This window comes from Atractosteus spatula, chromosome 5, assembly GCF_055471065.1.
Source record: "Atractosteus spatula isolate fAtrSpa1 chromosome 5, fAtrSpa1.hap1, whole genome shotgun sequence".
Lineage (NCBI taxonomy): Eukaryota > Metazoa > Chordata > Actinopteri > Semionotiformes > Lepisosteidae > Atractosteus > Atractosteus spatula.
In genome coordinates, this window is record NC_142710.1 from 8613942 (window position 1) to 8636632 (window position 22691).

At 42.7% G+C, this 22691-nt stretch overlaps 2 protein-coding genes across 2 annotated transcripts; both read right to left on the bottom strand.

Moving 5' to 3' along the window:
* Positions 1 to 1023: 1023 nt before the first annotated feature.
* Positions 1024 to 5624, bottom strand: LOC148833979 (serine protease 27-like). Its single transcript, XM_088915390.1, has 5 exons — positions 5465 to 5624; positions 4425 to 4599; positions 3541 to 3809; positions 2689 to 2834; positions 1024 to 1685 (listed from the first exon to the last, which is right to left on the bottom strand). Exons 1-5 carry the CDS (start codon positions 5520 to 5522, stop codon positions 1527 to 1529), a joined length of 807 nt encoding a protein of 268 aa, XP_088771516.1. The 5' UTR covers positions 5523 to 5624; the 3' UTR covers positions 1024 to 1526.
* Positions 5625 to 14211: 8587 nt separating this feature from the next.
* Positions 14212 to 18858, bottom strand: LOC148833980 (serine protease 27-like). The gene is made up of 5 exons (XM_088915388.1): positions 18647 to 18858; positions 17607 to 17781; positions 16720 to 16991; positions 15869 to 16014; positions 14212 to 14865 (listed from the first exon to the last, which is right to left on the bottom strand). The coding sequence occupies exons 1-5, from the start codon at positions 18702 to 18704 to the stop codon at positions 14707 to 14709; spliced, it is 810 nt and encodes a 269-aa protein (XP_088771514.1). The 5' UTR covers positions 18705 to 18858; the 3' UTR covers positions 14212 to 14706.
* Between the last annotated feature and the right edge of the window lie 3833 nt (positions 18859 to 22691).

The window sequence follows — 22691 nt, forward strand, 5'->3', positions numbered from 1 at the left end:
GGAAAGAAGATTTTCAGATGGATGGACCAAAAATAAACACATACAACAAAGGAGTGTCCAGGAAACCATTTCCCAATATAAAAAAACCCTCAATGTTAGGTGGAGCAAGTAACTGTCAAGCAGGAAGACCTGTCACCTTAATTCCTTTAACACATAATTTGCTTAACAGGCTAGAGTCAGACTCCAGTGACTCAGCAGATCGCAATCTTCCCCTTTGTCTGAAAACATCTGACACATGAAAACCAGTCTGTTTAACTTTAGCATGGATATCAAATTGTTATATATTATATATTGTATAATTGATATAACAGGTCTGAGCAGGTGCTGCCACATGTAGACACACAAACGAGCACATTATCTGTAGATGGTTCTATACTTGAGCTTCAATCAAATTCCGTGTAGACTTTAAGATTCTCATGATCACTTATAAGGCTCTGCATGGCTTGGCACCTCAGTACCTGTCTGAACTTTTATCACCCTACTCCCCACCTCACAACCTTCGCTCTTCTAATTCTGCTCTCCTTACTGACCCCCAAGCCCGTCTACATTGTATGGGTGACAGGGCCTTTTCCTGTTATGCCCCCAAGCTCTGGAACTCTCTCCCCAAGGATATCAGAGAGTCTCCTTCTCTAAACTCCTTCAAATCCAGACTCAAAACCCTCTTCTTTAGAAAAGCCTTTACTTAACTGGTTCCATTCTTCACCCCTCTGCTTTTCTTAGTACCACCCTCCATGTTCTCCTCTGTGTGTTGTAACTGTGTTTTGTCTTGTGTATTCTTTTTATTTATTGTTGTTGTCATCCTGTAAAGCGCTTTGAGAAGCCACCTTTAAAGGGGCTATATAAAATAAAGTTTATTAATATTATTACATGGACGCTGAGACACGTGAACCAAAATATTGATACACGCAGACATTCAGACTGACACATGAGGGCGCTACCACGCTGCAGTGCGGTTGGGTGGGGCTACAGCGTTTTGTCAATTTTCTATACAGCAATGGAGAGAGAACAGCCCCAGACCAGGAATTTCAGTGCTTGCAATTTTATTGAGCTCAGCGATCAACTGAATAAGAGTACAACTGATCTCTAACAGCAGCAGGCAAAAGCACGTCTAGCCAGCGATTCCATCTGTCCATCTGTTGTGGATACAAATATTAGTTATTTCTTGATGTATCACAATGCTTGTGACACAGAACTGACTCCCCAATTTTTTTTTCAACAAAATACTCAAAATGAACGGCCATGCCCAGCTGTTTTGTCTTGAAATGACAAGATCTAACATTTATTGTTTTATCCATAATTCATAGCTACGGTACACACTTAAAAAAGGGCTGTAAGACTTCTGTCTCTGACTCACTGTATGTTCTATCTCTATTGTATCTCCCAATTTTATCTTTTGGCATATTCTTACATGCAATCATCTTGTGCAGACGGGCAATCTAATCAGATGGAATCAGATTCTGCAGTTGCAGCAGCAGCAGCAGCCAATTACGCCAGAAGGCGCTCTCCCCTGGATCCCGTAGAACTCCTCAGACTCCACTGTGTTCCTTTATCCAATCCGTGAAGCTGCTGACCCGGGTGTAGATTCCTGCAGAGTTGGACCTATCACAACGCCCTCCAATGCTCGCAATCCCTGTCTGGATCCAGCTGTCCCCCTTCTTACACACCAGAGGTCCCCCAGAATCACCCTGGAGTGAAATGAGGAATGAAGAAGGAATAGTTTCACACAGTGAAAATATGTGGCTGTGCTTAGTGAAAATATTGGCAAATCAAAGTGATGCAACTCCATCATGACGTCCGTAATTTTGCACATAACTGTCTGTTGCTCAACGGTAATGGCATGCTCACAGTATGCATTTGCTGCAAGTCTTTCAAGGCTGCATTTTGGAAGAACGTAATAATAATAATAATAATAATAATAATAATACCCTTACACTTATATAACCCTTTTCTGGACACTCAGAGCTCTTTACAGGTAATGGGGATCCCCTCCACCCCCACCAGTGTGTCCCCCCACCTGGATGAAGCTCCAGTCTGCTCACACACAGCAGCTCTCAGTGGGGAGGAGAGCAGAGTGATGAAGCCAGTTCAGAGAGGGGGGTTATTAGGAGGCCATGATGGGTAAAGACCAGGGGGAAATTTGGCCAGGAAACCGGGGTAACACCCCTACTCTTTTCGAGAGACGCCCTGGGATTTTTAATGACCGCAGAGAGTCAGGGCCTCAGTTTTATGTCTCATCCGAAGGACGGCACCTTTTTTACAGTTGAGTGTCCCCATAACTATACTGGGGCATTAGGACCTCCACAGACCGCAGGGTGAGCGCCCCCTACTGTCCCCACTAACACTTCTTCCAGCAGCAGCCTTAGCTTTCCCAGGAGTCTCCCATCCAGGTACTGACCAGGCTCACACTGCTGAGCTCCAGTGGGGCTGCCAGTTGTGAGCTGCAGGGTGATATTGCTCCTGGAGAAACTGCTGGTTATAAACTAACTTGCTAAAATCGAATTGGATGATTAGTGGTAGAAGATCACACACAGATTGCTGTTTTATAGATGTGAAAGCGTGATCACTTTTGATTTGTAAAGTTATCATTCTGAAATACTTTTCCAAATGTAACCACCATGTATGAGTTGTCTTGAATTTTTGCACCAACTGGTCTAGTTTCTGTCTTTACACTGCGGATGGTGAACTCACCAGGCAGGTGTCCTTCTTTCCATCTTCATACCCAGCACACATCATGTTCTCCCTGATTATCTCTCTCTTGTACATGGACTGACAGCACCTGTTGTCTATGATGGGCAGTTGGACTTCCTGCAGAGTGCGAGGGGGTGCCAGTGGTACTACAGTGACAAAAAGATGGTGACTATTTTCTACAAAGCTAAAGACAAGTAGAATGGCATGCATTGTCCATTACACTTTATTTCCAACACCTTCCCAGGTATAAAGCATTAGTTTTCTTAATTTTTTTAAAAAAAACCTCATGACTGCTTGTCCTCATGTTCAGACACCAGGCACAACCATCTCAGCTGATGAGCATGCCACAATAAATGCCAAAATAAATGTTTTTAGCAGCACACATTGTGAGCTTTCCTGTTAAAATAGTTGGCTATCCCTGCTAATAATAAGGCAGCAAGCAAACCAAGTGAATCGTTTTTTTTTCTACACCAAAGCACTTTCATTAGGTAGCATGTTATAGGGGATTACACAGTCTAACACAGTTTCTATTGTTTTTTAACTTAGTTTCTTCATGGCTTCTTAGTCTTTTATTGCACGTGCCACTCTCATTACACATGCCATTAAAAATCCCTTTGCATGCCAACAAAGACACGTGTGCCATGTCAGCTGACTGCTGATCTAGAACAATATACACCACGATGTTGTTGAAGCAGATACACTCCATTCTTTCAAGTAAATGACTGGGTGAGATGTCTGAATGAGCTCACAGCAACCAGACAAGAGAGATGTGCAGAATGACCTGCTGTGGGCTGCAGCCTTAGTTCCTGAGTCCTAACGAGAAACACAGGAGCCCTGATCATCATTTCTTACCATTCTTTTCAGTCATCCCCCATCCAGTGACCCAGCACTCTGTGTCCTCCGTGAAGACATCGTTGGGCTTGGCGAGGTGGACAGGACTGATGTAAGGAGAGAGGGACACCTCGCTGTCCAGCTGCACCAGGGCGATGTCAAAGCCGTCTTCTGCTTTCTTGTACTGCTCGTGGAGGACAACCTTCTTAATGCTTTTCTTGACCTCGTGTTTGGAGTGTTGGTCCAGCTTGTACGCCCCCAGCCTCACGAAGGAATGCTCAAGCAAGAAGCTGAAAGAGACAATCTTATAATAATGATAATAATAATGTGCAATTTATACATTAGTACTGTACTAAATATTATAATAAATGAAAATACAAGAATAATAAATATTATTAGAATAATTATATAATTGAATAATAGAATAATAAATATTATTATTCTGTGTACTTGGTCGCGGGATCAGGTAATTAGTATCCAGAGTAAATATTAACAATTGCAATACCAATAATACTGCTTGGAGACACATTTTGACCAAAGAACTGTTTGGCTCTGTCATTTCTGGGACACGTTGAGACGGGGCAAGAGTTTTAATGCTTGATTTTAATTCAGACCAATGATCAAAACCAGATTAAACTGATACAGCTGCCTCTTTTCTTACACTGTCCTCTGATTGTTTTTTATACAGAAGGATTAGTTTGGGAGAATCGCAGAAAAACGGCTAAATTAAACAGGCTAATTAGTGGAAAGGATTGTTTTAATCAGATAGGACTCTGTCTGAGCACACCTGAACAGGCTGAGAACTTAATCGGTTTTGAACAATGAGTAGGAAAAGAATGAAAGGTGTTTTTACAGTAGTTCCCAGAGACGTGGCAAGGCAGATAGGTATTTCAGGACACACTCACGGTTTGAAGCAGTGCGCTGCAGTGAGAACCCACTGCTCACTGATCAGGGATCCACCACAGAATGTGGCCCCGTTGTGGTTCACCTGGATCTGGACATAGACCTGCCAGGGCCACTGTCCCTCCTCCGCATCCTGACCGCCCTCTATAGAGCTCCTGGACAGAGGAGAGCTGGACACTGGAGAGAGATAGAGGGGTTCATACAGAACAGGCTTAAGACCAGTCATCCAGGACCACTGTCCCTCCTTCACACCCTGACTGACCACTATAGAACCCCTAGACAGAGAAGTGCTCAATTAATCTCATCAACCTTTCATCATCCTGAGAAAATCTAGCAAACTATCTAAAGATACATGGGGGCAGTTCTTATTGTACACTTTACTGTGCTCTAACCATGACTTCCCCATTCTTTACTACACTTTACTGTGCTTTTACCATGAGCTCAGACCTCCCTTTTCACTCTTGATATCCTTTACTCCAACGAAGCTGAGTGAGTTCAGGTGGGAATCGGACAAGGAGTGGTGTCTCTCATCCAGCTCTGACCTACTGAAGCTACAAGATGATGAGACAAGATCAGTAAACCTGTGGCTCTGAAACTCTTAATCTGCCTCGTTTCTGTGCATCGTCTTCATGTGACTAAGAGCACCACTAGTTTAACATGTGTAGATGTGTTGGCACACTTCCTCTCAGCTCTGTGATTGAGGTTTTGTTATGATTAAGTTCCGGTTTGATCAAGAATGCAGCCGTTGAAAGAATTTTTGTCTGTGATTTCTCACAGTGCACTCAGCCTAAATCCTAAATCCGAGAGAAAACGAAGAACAGTTTAAATGAACAATCGGCTGCTTGTTGTCTTCTTACCTTCTGTTGTGTCCAGGATCAGGCTGCACATCAGCAGCTACAGTTCTCAGTCTTCATCGGTGTTGTATATATGTACAGACTGTCCACAAACTGTATATCACTGCATAGGCTACGTATGCTTATACAACAGTTCATCTGCACACTTATTTTACATTTAAATTTTCAATTTCTGATTCGTCTCTTACCTTCTTCCTTGTTCAGGATAAAGATCCCAAAAAACGCCAGCAGAAAAAACATCTTCATTTTCCCAGCCTCTCTCTGGACACTTAGTGGACTGGCCCTGCTCACCTAATGTTGGAAACTGGACACAGAGGAGAGTCTCTTTCAAACAACCGAGCAGAGACAGCAGAAATGCACGTACACCTGCCTTTATATAGCTCACAGTGCTGTAGACTCGCAGACCACAAACATACAGGGGGTTACGAACTGACTCAATAACTGCGCACCAGAGATCTAATGTCCTGATTAAGGAACCATTTGACTTACTAGTCAGAGTAAATCAGATATCCGCTTTGATAAGCTTGCTACTTACTCTCAGTGAACTTGACTGCAATCTTGGGAGAGCTCAAATGTAATAGACTGATTTCTCATTTGTCACTTTTCACTGTTGTAAATTAATTTGCGTCGTCCGGATTTCAGGCCAAGACAGATTGCGCAAGCGATCACGTTACTCCTATCCTGGAGTCCTTGCACTGGCTTCCTAACAGGTTTCAAAATCCTCCTGCTTGCCTATAAGGCTCTGCATGGCTTGGCACCTCAGTACCTGTTTGACCTATTGCCTTTTTGTCTTCCTGATTCTGGTCTCCTGTTTGTACTGCGATCTTCTCTACACTCTATGGGTAACAAGGCCTTCTCTTGCTGCACCCCAAAGCTCTGGGATTCTACCCCAAATACTTCTCTGAGCCCTTTCACATCCAGACTCAAAACCTTTCTTCTTCAGAACAGCTTTCATTTAATTGGAAACCATTGTTTTAAATTCTACAAGTTCTCTCCCCTTCTTGTAGCTTTTTTTCTTATTGTAAAGCTCGTTGAGAAGTTACTTTTAAAGGTGCTTTATAAAATAACGTTTATTCATTATTATTTCAGTGGGCAATTGAACCCCAGTCTAAGTGAAAAGGTTTTCAGTGCTTTTTCATTAGAAAGACTGGAGAACCAGGGCTTTGAGACTTTTTCAGCTTGCCCCTCACTGATTGTTACCAGAAGGTAACAATCTAGTAATGTGAAAGTGAAGTCTTGCAGTTCTTGTCCCCCAAAATAAGACTGAGAAGGACTGAAAACACATTTCAGGAAGTTTTGTGTGAAAGTGACTTTGAAATCTTGGGTGCAGCACAGTCAAATTCATGTCTTTAGCAGAGTAGAGGAGTAGGATTAGAGTAATAGGTTGTTTCTATTTATTACAATATGGACTGCTTTGTAATGTAGTGTCTATATTGTGTGGTGTTGTCTGTTGTACCAGGTTGTCTGCTGTACTGTGCACGTCCTGAGAGATCATCATGAGTAAGACTTCCAATGTCCATGTGCATTTGTCAATAAACTCCTCTACTCTCTAGTCTCTAACAGGCAGTTGAGATCTGGGTATACAGTAATCCTGTTCCAGGAAGGAGAGCTCTGTCTCACCTAGCAGTCTGTGTGGGTCCTAATGCCCTAGTGCGGTGACACTATACTGTAAGAACTATACTGTCTAATCCCGTCCTGTGGATGAGAAATAAAACCGAGGTCCTGACTCTCCATGGTCATTAAAAGTCGCAGGGTGTTTTTCGAAAAGAGTAGAGGTGTTACCCCGGTGTCCTGGCCAAATTTCCCCCTGGTCTTTACCTATCATGGCCTCCTAATAATCCCCATCTCTGAACTGGCTTCATCACTCTGCTCTCCTCCCCACTGAGAGCTGTTGTGTGTGAGCAGGCTGGAGCATCATCTAGATGGGGGGACACACTGGTGGCGGTAGTGGGATTCCCAGTTCCCCATGTACCTCTTTACATTACCCCATTATTGTAAAGAGCTCTGTGGTGAGTGTCCAGAAAAAGGAATTAATAATTCTTATTAATTATTACAGTTCATGAGGAATCTGAAGTAGGAGTGGACCAGGACTTTTCCTCAGTGTATGGTGTGTGGAGAAGGAAGGAAGGTTTTTACCTCACAAGAGTACTCTAAAGAAGACACAAGAAGAGAGACACAAGACTTTGTAGTAGAGCAGGGCTCATCTTCTCTGGCTTCCCTAGGTCACTAGCATCCACGAGGCTGACAAGATGCCTTCACAGTTACATATCTGACGCTGAGGAATTTATGCCTGTAGAGTGATGGCAGTTGCCTGTTAGGGTACAAATATCAACAGTCACTCAGAGATTGGATTACACTAAATTAGACTAGCCAGGTGAGCCTGGCCAGACAATCTAATTACATTAACACAATCAGGAATTATAATGCAAGATCTAGTCATTCAATTTAATTATCTAATTCCCTAAAGACAATTGTAAGTAATGATTGATAATGGTTATACCTTGTTAACTATTACTTTATAATGAATAATTTTGAATGTATTATTCATCCTTAACAACTGGCATATTTACTTTACAGACACCCGGAGGTATATAGAGGGAGGATCTGATTTCAGAGTTACCCAGTAAATGCAGAACACAGAGATCAGAGCCTGCAGTGTGTTACAGCTGCTCTTCAGCGATGCAGAGATATTGGGGAACTGGGGAAGCCAGGGAAGGAGAATAATCATGTCTCCCCCAGGACTGTGTGTACGATTTTTTGGGAACGGTGCGTGAGAGAGAAAGAATGTAGAAAAACAGCAGACCTTTTTCAAAAGCTGAGACCACTCCTCAGATGGTAGAATGTGATTTGAAAGTGTGAAAAGGGAGCTGCGTCTCGTATCTTTGTAGTTTCCTGTTCATTTCAGATCAGGCAGACAAGCCAGCCTTTAGACCAGATGCAGATAAACGGCTCCGAACCAAAGAAGGAACATCAAGATGCGCCAGCCGTATCGGCAAGCAGATCACCATGTCGGCAGATCAGCAGATCTCTCTCTCAGCAGATCACCAGCTCTGTGCAGAGAGGGGTCAGGGTTCCGGTGCAAGGCAAGAAACACACACTCTGGGCAGCTGGGCAACAGGACTGTTGTACTGTACTGCGACTGTTGCTCCTATTGTAACAGGACTGTTGTACTGTACTGGGACTGTAGATCCTATTGTAACAGACTGTTCTACTACACTGGGACTGCAGCTCCTATTGTAACAGACTGTTCTACTGTACTGGGACTGTAGATCCTATTGTAACAGGACTGTTGTACTGTACTGCGACTGTTGCTCCTATTGTAACAGGACTGTTCTACTACACTGGGACTGTAGCTCCTATTGTAACATACTGTTCTACTGTACTGGGACTGTAGCTCCTATTGTAACAGACTGTTCTACTGTACTGGGACTGTAGCTCCTATTGTAACAGGATTATTTTACTGTACTGTACAACCCCCTTAAGGACCCAGCCCTCCGGAGGCCATTTCTTGCCTCATGGATATAAATGGTATTTGCTGTTAATGAGATCAATCGATACACAAGAAGTTCTCTGGGGGATATTGAAATAGCCCGAGTGGCCACTTATATGTATGATTTTAGAATCAAGTATAGAAATTAATGTCACTTTGCTTCTGTCTGTCAAAGACATTCCCGTGCCAAGAATAGACACTGTGCATTAATTAGGACCCCTTAACTCCCTGCCCCCACCAGGTAGTTTCTGCCTGGAATGTATGAGCTCTAAACATCTGGTATGATCTTGGAAAGTACAGACAGTACACGCCTGGTTAAGGGCTGGAGTTTAAAGGATCACTTGGGCACCAAGTCAGAAGAATCAAATGTCTTAGCACAGGCATTAGAAAAAATGATCCAAAAAAGCAGGAAGAAACAAAAATGTGTTTAATTTCTCTGTCTTCGGAAGCCAATGTCTTGAGTTGTAGCACATGTAGGAACCAAAGTTTTTTTCCTGGGCTCCAGTGTGTCTAATTGGGCTACAGGCAATGTTAGAGAGTACGCATGAGCTAATGTAAAAATAGACTTTCTAGGCTGTAGGAGCCAAACAGGTGAAAAACTGATAACATTGTTTTTTTTATCTTCCCTTAGTTGATAGGTAGACAGACAAGGGAAAAATAATAAAACTCTGGCATTCGCCCAGGACACCTGTATTGTCACGACTGTAGTCCCTCCTCCTTAAGGGCACTCCGGCTCTTTCACTTTGGATTTGATTCTGTGCACCTGACCCCTGTTCCCAGCCCACCTTAAAAGCCAGGCGCTGACGCTGCATCTGGTTTCCGCACCGTGCGAGTCCGGGACCTGGAAGCGCCTGGTCCCGTTAAGGTTTTAATCTCTGTTCCTGTTTCCTGTCCGCCGGTTCCAACCCGGTTCATGTTTTTAATTCCTTGTTGGATGGATCACCTGGCTATGGACTTATTCTTGTGTTTTTGGATTCCCTCTCTGGATTACTTTTGGATTGTTTGCCTCGGCCACACCTCCCCCGTGCACCAGCGCACTTTGGACACGCCCCCTGTTTTCATCCCTGTATCCCTGCATGATCTTTTTCCTAGTGTTTCCTCACGATTCTGGATTGTGTCATCCGCATAGGGTCCGGAAAGAACTGTTCGTTACATGTATGCTTCCCCAAAGTCTCTAAATGGTTGGATTTCACTGAGTGACAGCTTGTTTCACCAATCAGAACAGCTCAATTCTCAGCCATTGGACTATTGAAAATTTCTTCGCAGCCTCACGGTAAGGGTGTTGATTTGAGATATTTTGCGAAAGAAATGGCAAATGAGCAGTCTGTGGTACTTGGAGTAGAGTATCGTCATCAGGAAAATATTCTTATAAAAATTATTGCGTTGCTGGATTAGGATTTGGATTTGAAATTTTACTATTTTGAAAGGAGAGGTTGTCTTGTTTCTTATATATAGTTTGTTGTGCTCAGTTTTGATTTTACTACTATAAGTTGATAAAAATGAGTGGTAGTACTCGGTTTTGTTGTTTATGAAGTCAGTGTTGTGTCAATAATTTATTCCTTAAAAAGTTGTTTCAACAGCTATGACAACAAATTTGGGGGGTACTGGAGCCGACTTGCACAACCCCAACTGCTCCAGTATAAATGCCTGTCCCTGGGCTCTGACCCCAAACTTCTCTCTCTCGGTCTGTGTGTCTCATGGAGAGCAAGTTGATGTATGCAAAAATACAAATTCCTGATAGAAGAAATTGTATATGGCCAATAAAGTGATCTTATCTTTGTTGCTTGTGATAAAGAGTACAGTAGTGTAAAGTGCAAGTTACTGATTTTTTTACACCTGCATCCAAGATGGAGGGAATTCTTATGCAGGACTACACTACTCTGTAAAAATGTCCAGTGACACAGTGAATCCCAAAGTACTGCAGCTGTGTGTGACAAATCAGTATTGAAGGTTTTTTAACCCATTTTAACCCATTAACCCAATCAATTGCATACGGTGCATAGAATTATTAGTAATTGTGTATGAATAGTAATTAGAAAACAGATTTTTGTTTTATTTTTATTATAAAATACATTTAGACACAGTGTCCTTAAAATTATCATACTTAAAAGCATATTAAAACTTACTCACAAAACTAAAAATGTATATATATATTTATGTATTTCAATTCTTAATTTTGTAGTTTACCATTCTTTTGTTGAAGTCTGCACTATATTAAGATCACATTATCTATTTATATATTTCAATTCCTAATATTGTAGTTTGCCATTATATTGTTGAAGTATGCAGAGCTTGAAACATTTAATTTAATTTTATCGACAGTGGGGTAAATAATTGCATGTGAATAAAGGCTATCTGCAAAAACAGCTGTAATAGTTGATGTATGGATATCTGCGGATATTACTTCATATAATTCTTTAGCTCAGTAATTTTCCTTACTCATTTTCACATTATTTTGCTTGGTCTTACTGAAATTGTATCATAACGTACAGTAAATACTGGCGATATGTGTGTGGCGCAGATAAAGTCCTGATGGGTGAGCACGAATATAGGAAACAATTGAGCCCTCTTTATTTCAGAACTTCCTGGACAGACTTGAGGTATTGTGCTGGGTTTTCGAACGGAATCTCTTGATGTTGTCGGAAACATTACCGACAGCCCTAGACCTGTGGATACGGGACTAGAGAGTGATCCAGCAGGTTTTCTTACAGCTCTGGCAGCCCGAGGCAGTCACGCTGGCTGCAGTTCATTCCTGCTAATCTCTAACGGTAATAGAAATGAAAGAAATTACCGCAGACTTTATGGATGAGCGGGTTTTTGGAGTTTTGTACGGAGGATGGATTGATAGCAGCTAAATGAATCCAGCCGCATCTTTGAACTCATGTTTTGCTGAAGTTACAAGAACCTGGTTTCGGATTCTTGTAGAAAGCCCCCCCCCCCCCAGTCTGGAAACAAACCCAGCTGCTAGGATTTCGCTTGCCATGGTGTACCATGGAGCTGAACTTCAGTTGTACCTCCCTTTTTCCAGGGGCTGGGGGGGGGTTCACTTTACGTGTTTTTCCGAGGGACGTCGTTTAGGTTAATTTAGTTAGTTAGGTTTAGTTAGCTGTTCTTTGGAAGCTGTGCTGTTCACTAAAGCTTCCATTCTGCATAATCCGTGGGTGCCTCCGCGTTCTGAGGTAGATATAATACAATGCAACATTACATGGGCGGAGAGGTGTCTCTGTGGCTCAGGAGTTGCGCCTGTGGCTTGAAGGTTGCCGGTTCAAATCCCATGGCTGGCAGAGGAATCCTACTCCGTTGGGCCCCTGAGCAAGGCCCTTAACTCCAGCTGCTCCAGGGGTGCTGTACAATGGCTGACCCTGCGCTCTGACCCCAAGCTTCTCTCCCTGTCTGTGTGTCTGTGTCTCATGGAGAGCAAGCTGGGGTATGCGAAAAGATGAATTCCTAAAGCAAGGAATTGTATAAGGCTAATAAAGTGATCTCTTATCTTAACAGTGTCCAAGTTCAGTTCTGAAGCCCCCCCCAGGAACTCGGCGTCGGTCCATTCGGGTCCAGCTTGGATGGTGTGTGTGTGTGTGTGTGTGTGTGTGTCCTGCAAAGGACCTGGCATCCCAACCAGGGTAGAATGCTACCTTGCACCCTGTGCCTGGCAGGTTAGGCTCCTGCACACTTTTTTAAATTTAATTATTTCCCAGAAATGAATGGATGGGCTTACCAGGGGTGCCCAATGATAATGTTAATGAGTCCGAGATGTCAATACTTTCTGTTCGGTCACAACTGGAAGGAGGGTCTCTTTCTTATTTCCTCAACCAAGGAGATCCAGCAGGGATCGTACAAAAACCCCTTCACAGTCTGAAACAGTTGTTTATATTGGACTCAATTGGATTCCTGCCGTGCCTTTAGATGCCTTTAGATATCTCTCTGTACATCACTAGAGACCCGGTACAGACGCAATGCAGACTCAATACAGCCCCAGTAAAGCTCCAGTACAGACCCAGTGCAGACTCGGTACAGACCCCGTACAGTCCCAGTATGGGCCCAGTACATTACACCAGCTCATGCCTTTGTTTTCCAGATGCTTTAATAAAATTATATCAACAGTGTGTCCTGGAACCTAATTCTTTTAAATTGTATTTTAATAAACCTGAAAATAATTTAAATATTGGCCTATATTCTTGCTAGAAAATCATATCTAAAATAGAAACTCTGAACAATATGCACACAGGTAGGCACAAGAGTTACACACATACTATTAGGACAACAGCTTACCTGTTGCTAACGGCAGCAAACCCAGGAGAGAGAACAGGTTGTCTTGCAGTGCCATGGTTCACAGTGTGACTTGCTTCAGGTATCACAGTGTTTGTACCCTGTCCCCCCACCTCCTGTTTTAATGAGGAACAGAAATACACCTGTCTGTCACATACCTTCTCTCTCTCCCTCCCTCTTCTCACCCTCCCCTTCACTCCAGCTTTGCCTCGCCTTCCCTCTGTCATCATTCCTCAGGCTCTAAGCAGTTTCAGTGGATTCTAGTGATCTATCACCCACTCAGTTTGTTTGACTTTTGAAAACAGAATCCTTTCTTAACGAGCACAGTTCAGGGCAGGAGACACAGTGAGAGAGAGGAGATATCAGAAATGTGTTATAAACACACAACAAAACAGGAGACACAGTGAGAGAGAGGAGATCACAGAGAATCCTTCAGTATTAAACACACACAGCAGGACAGGAGCCAGTGAGAGAGAGGCAGTAGTGAGGATGTAATAGAACTGCCCTTAACCCCATTGCTGCCTTGACTCTACAGTAAGAATAAAGTTAGAAGAGAAACATTGACACATCATTCACAACACCTGAGCTTATCAATGCTCTTTGATGAGAGATTGTAAATGTCCCAGATTACAGGGTGAATAAATACACTTACAGTAAGTAAAAAAAACAACAACTTTTGGAGCGGTTTAACCAAAGGACTGCCTTAAAAGAGCTTCGGATAGGAAAGAAGATTTTCAGATGGGTGGACCAAAAATAAACACATACAACAAAGGAGTGTCCAGGAAACCATTTCCCAATATAAAAAAACCCTCAATGTTAGGTGGAGCAAGTAACTGTCAAGCAGGAAGACCTGTCACCTTAATTCCTTTAACACTTAATTTGCTTAACAGGCTAGAGTCAGACTTCAGTGACTCAGCAGATCACAATCTTCCCCTTTCTCTGAAAACATCTGACACCTTAGCATGGATATCACAGGTCTGAACAGGTGCTGCCACATGTAGAGACACAAACGAGCACATGGACGCTGAGACATCTGAACCAAAATATTGATGCACCCAGACATTCAGACTGACACATGAGGGCGCTACCACGCTGCTGTGCGGTTGGGTGGGGCTACAGCGTTTTGTCAATTTTCTATACAGCGATGGAGAGAGAACAGACCCAGACCAGGAGTTTCAGTGCTTGCAATTTTATTGAGCTCAATGGTCAACTGAATAAGAGTACAACTGATCTCTTACAGCAGCAGGCAAAAGCACATCTAGCTAGCGATTCCATCTGTCCATCTGTTGTGGATATAAATATTAATTTCTTGATGTATCACAATGCTTATGACACAGAACTGTGTCTCCAATTTCAAATCCCTTTTTTACACAAAATACTCAAAATGAACAGCCATACCCAGCTGTTTTGTCCTCAAATGACAAGATCTAACATTTATTGTTTATTCCATAATTCATAGGCACGGTACACACTTAAAAAAGGGCTGTAAGACTTCTGTCTCTGACTCACTGTATGTTTTATCTTTATTGTATCTCCCAGTCTTATCTTTTGGCATATTCTCACATGCAATTATCTTGTGCAGACGGGCAATCTAATTAGATGGAATCAGATTCTGCAGTTGCATCAGCAGCAGCCAATTACGCCAGAAGACGCTCTCCCCTGGAGAACTCCTCAGACTCCACTGTGTTCCTTTATCCAATCCGTGAAGCTGGTGACCCGGGTGTAGACTCCTGGGGAGTTGGGCCTACCACAACCTCTTCCAAAGCTCACAATCCCTGCCTGGATCGAGCTGTTCCACTTCTTACACACCAGAGGTCCCCCAGAATCACCCTGGAGTGAAATGAGGAATGAAGAAGGAATAGTTTCACACAGTGAAAATATGTGGCTGTGCTTAGTGTAAATATTGGCAAATCAAAGTGATGCCACTCCATCATGACATCAGTAATTTTGCACATAACTGTCTGTTGCTCAACGGTAATGGCATGCTCACAGTATGCATTTGCTGCAAGTCTTTCAAGGCTGCATTTTGGAAGAACGTAATAATAATAATAATAATAATAATAATAATACCCTTACACTTATATAACCCTTTTCTGTACACTCAGAGCTCTTTACAGGTAATGGGGATCCCCTCCACCCCCACCAGTGTGTCCCCCCACCTGGATGAAGCTCCAGTCTGCTCACACACAGCAGCTCTCAGTGGGGAGGAGAGCAGAGTGATGAAGCCAGTTCAGAGAGGGGGGTTATTAGGAGGCCATGATGGGTAAAGACCAGGGGGAAATTTGGCCAGGACACCGGGGTAACACCCCTACTCTTTTCGAGAGACGCCCTGGGATTTTTAATGACCACAGAGAGTCAGGGCCTCAGTTTTATGTCTCATCCGAAGGACGGCGCCTTTTTTACAGTTGAGTGTCCCCATCACTATACTGGGGCATTAGGACCTCCACAGACCGCAGGGTGAGCGCCCCCTACTGTCCCCACTAACACTTCTTCCAGCAGCAGCCTCAGCTTTCCCAGGAGTCTCCCATCCAGGTACTGACCAGGCTCACTCTGCTGAGCTCCAGTGGGGCTGCCAGTTGTGAGCTGCAGGGTGATATTGCTCCTGGAGAAACTGCTGGTTATAAACTAACTTGCTAAAGTCGAATTGGATGATTAGTGGCAGTAGATCACACACAGATTGCTGTTTTATAGATGTGAAAGCGTGATCACTTTTGATTTGTAAAGTTATCACTCTGAAATACTTTTCCAAATGTATCCACCATGTATGAGTTGTCTTGAATTTTTGCACCAACTGGTCTAGTTTCTGTCTTTACACTGTGGATGGTGAACTCACCAGGCAGGTGTCTTTCTGTCCATCTTCATACCCAGCGCACATCATGTCTTCCCTGATTATCTCTCTCTTGTACATGGACTGACAGCGCCTGTTGTCTATGATGGGCAGTTGGACTTCCTGCAGAGTGCGAGGGGGTGCCAGTGGTACTACAGTGACAAAAAGATGGTGACTATTTTCTACAAAGCTAAAGACAAGCAGAATGGCATGCATTGTCCATTACACTTTATTTCCAACACCTTCCCAGGTATAAAGCATTAGTTTTCTTAATTTTTTTAAAAAAACCTCATGACTGGTTGTCCTCATGTTCAGACACCAGGCACAACCATCTCAGCTGATGAGCATGCCACAATAAATGCCAAAATAAATGTTTTTAGCAGCACAGATTGTGAGCTTTCCTGTTAAAATAGTTGGCTATCCCTGCTAAAAATAAGGCAGCAGGCAAACCAAGTGAATCGTTTTTTTTTCTACGCCAAAGCACTTTCATTGGGTAGCATGTTATAGGGGATTACACAGTCTAACACAGTTTCTATTGTTTTTTAACTTAGTTTCTTCATGGCTTATTAGTCTTCTATTGCACGTGCCACACTCATTACACATGCCATTAAAAATCTCTTTGCATGCCAATAATGACACGTGTGCCATGTCAGCTGTCCGCTGATCTAGAACAATATACACCACAATGTTGTTGAAGCAGATACACTCCATTCTTTCAAGTAAATGACTGGGTGAGATGTCTGAATGAGCTCACAGCAACTAGACAAGAGAGATGTGCAGAATGACCTGCTGTGGGCTGCAGCCTTAGTTCCTGAGTCCTAACGAGAAACACAGGAGCCCTGATCATCATTTCTTACCATTCTTTTCAGTCATCCCCCATCCAGTGACCCAGCACTCTGTGTCCTCTGTGAAGACATCGTTGGGCTTGGCGAGCTGGACAGGACTGATGTAAGGAGAGATGGATACCTCGCTGTCCAGCTGCACCAGGGCGATGTCAAAGCCGTCTTCTGCTTTCTTGTACTGCTCGTGGAGGACAACCTTCTTAATGTTTTTCTTGACCTCGTGTTTGGAGTGTTGGTCCAGCTTGTACGCCCCCAGCCTCACGAAGGAATGCTTCAGCAAGACGCAGCTGAAAGAGAAAATCTTATAATAATGATAATAATAATGTGCAATTTATACATTAGTACTGTACTAAATATTATAATAAATAAAAATACAAAAATAATAAATATTATTAGAATAATTATATAATTGAATAATAGAATAATAAATATTATTATTCTGTGTACTTGGTCACGGGATCAGGTAATTAGTATCCAGAGTAAATATTAACAATTGCAATACCAATAATACTGCTTGGAGACACATTTTGACCAAAGAACTGTTTGGCTCTGTCATTTCTGGGACACGTTGAGACGGGGCAAGAGTTTTAATGCTTGATTTTAATTCAGACCAATGATCAAAACCAGATTAAACTGATACAGCTGCCTTTTTTCTTACACTGTCCTCTGATTGTTTTTTATACAGAAGGATTAGTTTGGGAGAATCGCAGAAAAACGGCTAAATTAAACAGGCTAATTAGTGGAAAGGATTGTTTTAATCAGATAGGACTCTGTCTGAGCACACCTGAACAGGCTGAGAACTTAATCGGTTTTGAACAATGAGTAGGAAAAGAATGAAAGGTGTTTTTACAGCAGTTCCCAGAGACGTGGCAAGGCAGATAGGGATTTCAGGACACACTCACGGTTCGAAGCAGTGCGCTGCAGTGAGAACCCACTGCTCACTGATCAGGGATCCACCACAGAATGTGGCATGGTTGTGGTTCACCTGGATCTGGATATAGACCTGCCAGGGACACTCTCCCTCTGATGCATCCTGACCGCCCACTATAGAGCTCCTGGACAGAGGAGAGCTGGACACTGGAGAGAGATAGAGGGGTTCATACAGAACAGGCTTAAGACCAGTAATCCAGGACCACTGTCCCTCCTTCACACCCTGACTGACCACTATAGAACCCCTAGACAGAGAAGTGCTCAATTAATCTCATCAACCTTTCATCATCCTGACAAAATCTAGCAAACTATCTTAAGATACATGGGGGCAGTTCTTATTGTACACTTTACTGTGCTCTAACCATGACTTCCCCATTCTTTACTACACTTTACTGTGCTTTTACCATGAGTTCAGACCTCCCTTTTCACTCTTGATCTCCTTTACTCCAACGAAGCTGAGTGAGTTCAGGTGGGAATCGGACAAGGAGTGGTGTCTCTCATCCAGCTCTGACCTACTGAAGCTACAAGATGATGAGACAAGATCATTACAGCTGTGGCTCTGAAACTCTTAATCTGCCTCGTTTCTGTGCATCGTCTTCATGTGACTAAGAGCACCACTAGTTTAACATGTGTAGATGTGTTGGCACACTTCCTCTCAGCTCTGTGATTGAGGTTTTGTTATGATTAAGTTTCGGTTTGATCAAGAATGCAGCCGTTGAAAGAATTTTTGTCTGTGATTTCTCACAGTGCACTCAGCCTAAATCCTAAATCCGAGAGAAAACGAAGAACAGTTTAAATGAACAATCGGCTGCTTGTTGTCTTCTTACCTTCTGTTGTGTCCAGGATCCGGCTGCACGTCAGCAGCTACAGTTCTCAGTCTTCATCGGTGTTGTATATATGTACAGACTGTCCACAAACTGTATATCACTGCATAGGCTACGTATGCTTTTACAACAGTTCATCTGCACACTTATTTTACATTTAAATTTTCAATTTCTGATTCGTCTCTTACCTTCTTCCTTGTTCAGGATAAAGATCCCAAAAAACGCCAGCAGAAAAAACATCTTCATTTTCCCAGCCTCTCTCTGGACACTTAGTGGACTGGCCCTGCTCACCTAATGTTGGAAACTGGACACAGAGGAGAGTCTCTTTCAAACAACCGAGCAGAGACAGCAGAAAATGCACGTACACCTGCCTTCATATAGCTCACAGTGCTGTAGACTCGCAGACCACAAACATACAGGGGGTTACGAACTGACTCAATAACTGCGCACCAGAGATCTAATGTCCTGATTAAGGAACCATTTGACTTACTAGTCAGAGTAAATCAGATATCTGCTTTGATAAGCTTGCTACTTACTCTCAGTGAACTTGACTGCAATCTTGGGAGAGCTCAAATGTAATAGACTGATTTCTCATTTGTCACTTTTCACTGTTATAAATTAATTTGCGTCGTCCGGATTTCAGGCCAAGACAGATTGCGCAAGCGATCACGTTACTCCTATCCTGGAGTCCTTGCACTGGCTTCCTAACAGGTTTCAAAATCCTCCTGCTTGCCTATAAGGCTCTGCATGGCTTGGCACCTCAGTACCTGTTTGACCTATTGCCTTTTTGTCTTCCTGATTCTGGTCTCCTGTTTGTACTGCGATCTTCTCTACACTCTATGGGTAACAAGGCCTTCTCTTGCTGCACCCCAAAGCTCTGGGATTCTACCCCAAATACTTCTCTGAGCCCTTTCACATCCAGACTCCAAACCTTTCTCCTTCAGAATGGCTTTCATTTTTTGGAAACCCTTGTTTTAAATTATACAAGTTCTCTCCCCTTCTTGTAGCTTTTTTTCTTATTGTAAAGCTCGTTGAGAAGTTACTTTTAAAGGCGCTATATAAAATAACGTTTATTCATTATTATTTCAGTGGGCAATTGAACCCCAGTCTAAGTGAAAAGGTTTTCAGTGCTTTTTCATTAGAAAGACTGGAGAACCAGGGCTTTGAGACTTTTTCAGCTTGCCCCTCACTGATTGTTACCAGAAGGTAACAATCTAGTAATGTGAAAGTGAAGTCTTGCAGTTCTTGTCCCCCAAAATAAGACTGAGAAGGACTGAAAACACATTTCGGGAAGATTTGTGTGAAAGTGACTTTGAAATCTTGGGTGCAGCACAGTCAAATTCATGTCTTTAGCAGAGTAGAGGAGAAGGATTAGAGTAATAGGTTGTTTCTTTTTATTGCAATATGGACTGCTTTGTAATGTAGTGTCTATATTGTGTGGTGTTGTCTGTTGTACCAGGTTGTCTGCTGTACTGTGCACGTCCTGAGAGATCATCATGAGTAAGACTTCCAATGTCCATGTGCATTTGTCAATAAACTCCTCTACTCTCTAGTCTCTAGCAGGCAGTTGAGATCTGGGTATACAGTAATCCTGTTCCAGGAAGGAGAGCTCTGTCTCACCTAGCAGTCTGTGTGGGTCCTAATGCCCTAGTGCGGTGACACTATACTGTAAAAACTATAGTGTCTAATCCCCTCCTGTGGATGAGAAATAAAACCGAGGTCCTGACTCTCCATGGTCATTAAAAGTCGCAGGGTGTTTTTCAAAAAGAGTAGGGGTGTTACCCCGGTGTCCTGGCCAAATATCCCCCTGGTCTTTACCCATCATGGCCTCCTAATAACCCCCATCTCTGAACTGGCTTCATCACTCTCCTCTCCTCCCCACTGAGAGCTGCTGTGTGTGAGCAGACTGGAGCATCATCTAGATGGTGGGACACACTGGTGGCGGTAGTGGGATTCCCAGTTCCTCATGTACCTCTTTACATTACCCCATTATTGTAAAGAGCTCTGTGTGGAGTGTCCAGAAAATGGAATTAATAATTCTTACAGTTCATGAGGAATCTGAAGTAGGAGCGGACCAGGACTTTTCCTCGGTGTGTGGTGTGAGGAGAAGAAAGGAAGGTTTTTATAAGTGTCCTCACAAGAGTACTCTAAAGAAGACACAAGAAGAGAGACACAAGACTTTGCAGTAGAGCAGGGCTCATCTTCGCTGGCTTCTCTAGGTCACTAGCGTCCACGAGGCTGACAAGATGCCTTCACAGTCACATATCTGACGCTGAGGAGGAAATTATGCCTGTAGAGTGATGGCAGTTGCCTGTTAGGGTATGAATATCAACAGTCACTCAGAGATTGGATTACACTAAATTAGACTAGCCAGGTGAGCCTGACCAGACAATCTAATTACATTAACATAATCAGGAATTATAATGCAAGCTCTAGTCATTTAATTTAATTATCTAATTCCCTAAAGACATTGTAAGTAATGATTGATAATGGTTATACCTTGTTAACTATTACTTTATAATGAATATTTTTGAATGTATTATTCGTCCTTAACAGCTGGCATATTTACTTTACAGACACCCGGAGGTACGTAGAGGGAGGATCTGATTTCAGAGTTACCCAGTAAATGCAGAACACAGAGATCAGAGCCTGCAGTGTGTTACAGCAGCTCTTCAGCGATGCAGAGATGTTGGGGAACTGGGGAAGCCAGGGAAGGAGAATAATCATGTCTCCCCCAGGACTGTGTGTACATTTTTTGGGAACGGTGCGTGAGAGAGAAAGAGTGCAGAAAAACGGCACACCTTTTTCAAAAGCTGAGACCGCTCTTCAGATGGTAGAATGTGATTTGAAAGTGTGAAAAGGGAGCTGCGTCTCGCATCTTTGTAGTTTCCTGTTCATTTCAGATCAGGCAGACAAGCCAGCCTGGAGACCAGATGCAGATAAACGGCTCTGAACCACAGAAGGAACATCAAGATGTGCCAGCCGTATCGGCAAGCAGATCACCATGTTGGGAGATCAGCAGATCTCTCTCTCAGCAGATCACCAGTTCTGTGCAGAGAGGGGTCAGGGTTCCGGTGCACAGCAAGAAACACACACTCTGGGCAGCTTACACTTTTCCTCAAACACACACACACTTCTGCAACTATTATTTTAATACTAATGCATAGGGAGAGTAGATTGACTGCAAAGACCCACATGGAACATTAAACTTTTAATTTGTGAATTTCTGTTGCCAACTAGTATTTTTGCTACAGATGTGCATCATCATGAACATTATACTGCACAGTGATTGTAGCCCTTAATGTGATAAGACAGTTCTACTACATTATTAGTATTGTACTGCATTAATATTGTAGTTTGCCATTATTTTGTTGAAGTTTGCATTATATTAAGATCACATTATCTATTTATATATTTCAATTCTTAATATTGTAGTTTGCCATTATATTTGTTGAAGTATGCAGAGCTTGAAAAATTTAATTTAAGTTTATCGACAGTTGGGTAAATAATTGCATGTGGATAAAGGCTATCTGCAAAAACAGGTGTAGTAGTTGATGTATGGATATCTGTGGATATTACTTCACATAATTCTTTAGCTCAGTAATATTCCTTACTCTTTTTCACATTACTTTGCTTGGTCTATCTGAAAGTGTATCATGACGTAAATACTGGCGATATGTGTGTGGGACTTCGGAAAATGTAGTTTATGTGTCAGTGTATTTGGCTCACGTGCCAAATTAAAAACTACTTTTAGTGAATGGTGAAGCATACACTTCCTGTTCCTTTTAGGAAAACATATTTTAGAAATGTAAAGCAAATAAATGCCATTCACAAGACCCAGATGTATAGTAAATGTCATTTGTTTTTGTCCCCTCATGTCATAGCTAGGAGTCAGAATTCATTACAAGTCCTGGGTGGGAATTGCAGAATAGCATGATTGATAGGCAGATTAGCACGTCTGTGTGGAACACTACATAGTAATTGAAATCCAGAAAACAAATGTCTTTGTCACCAGCCGCTATGAAAAATCAAACGAGATGCAATCGTTTAGCAGCTGCCCAGCTCACAGATGAGTTTCAGATCATTGCTGTATTGTGCATCACCCTTTGTATTGGAGACATACTGTATCAGATATTACACTGAGGAGAATGAACTGGGTTTAAAACGCCAGCAGAATGTCTTGACTTGGGTATATCAACCAGCTCGGCTTCATTAGAAGAATGTATCAGCTTT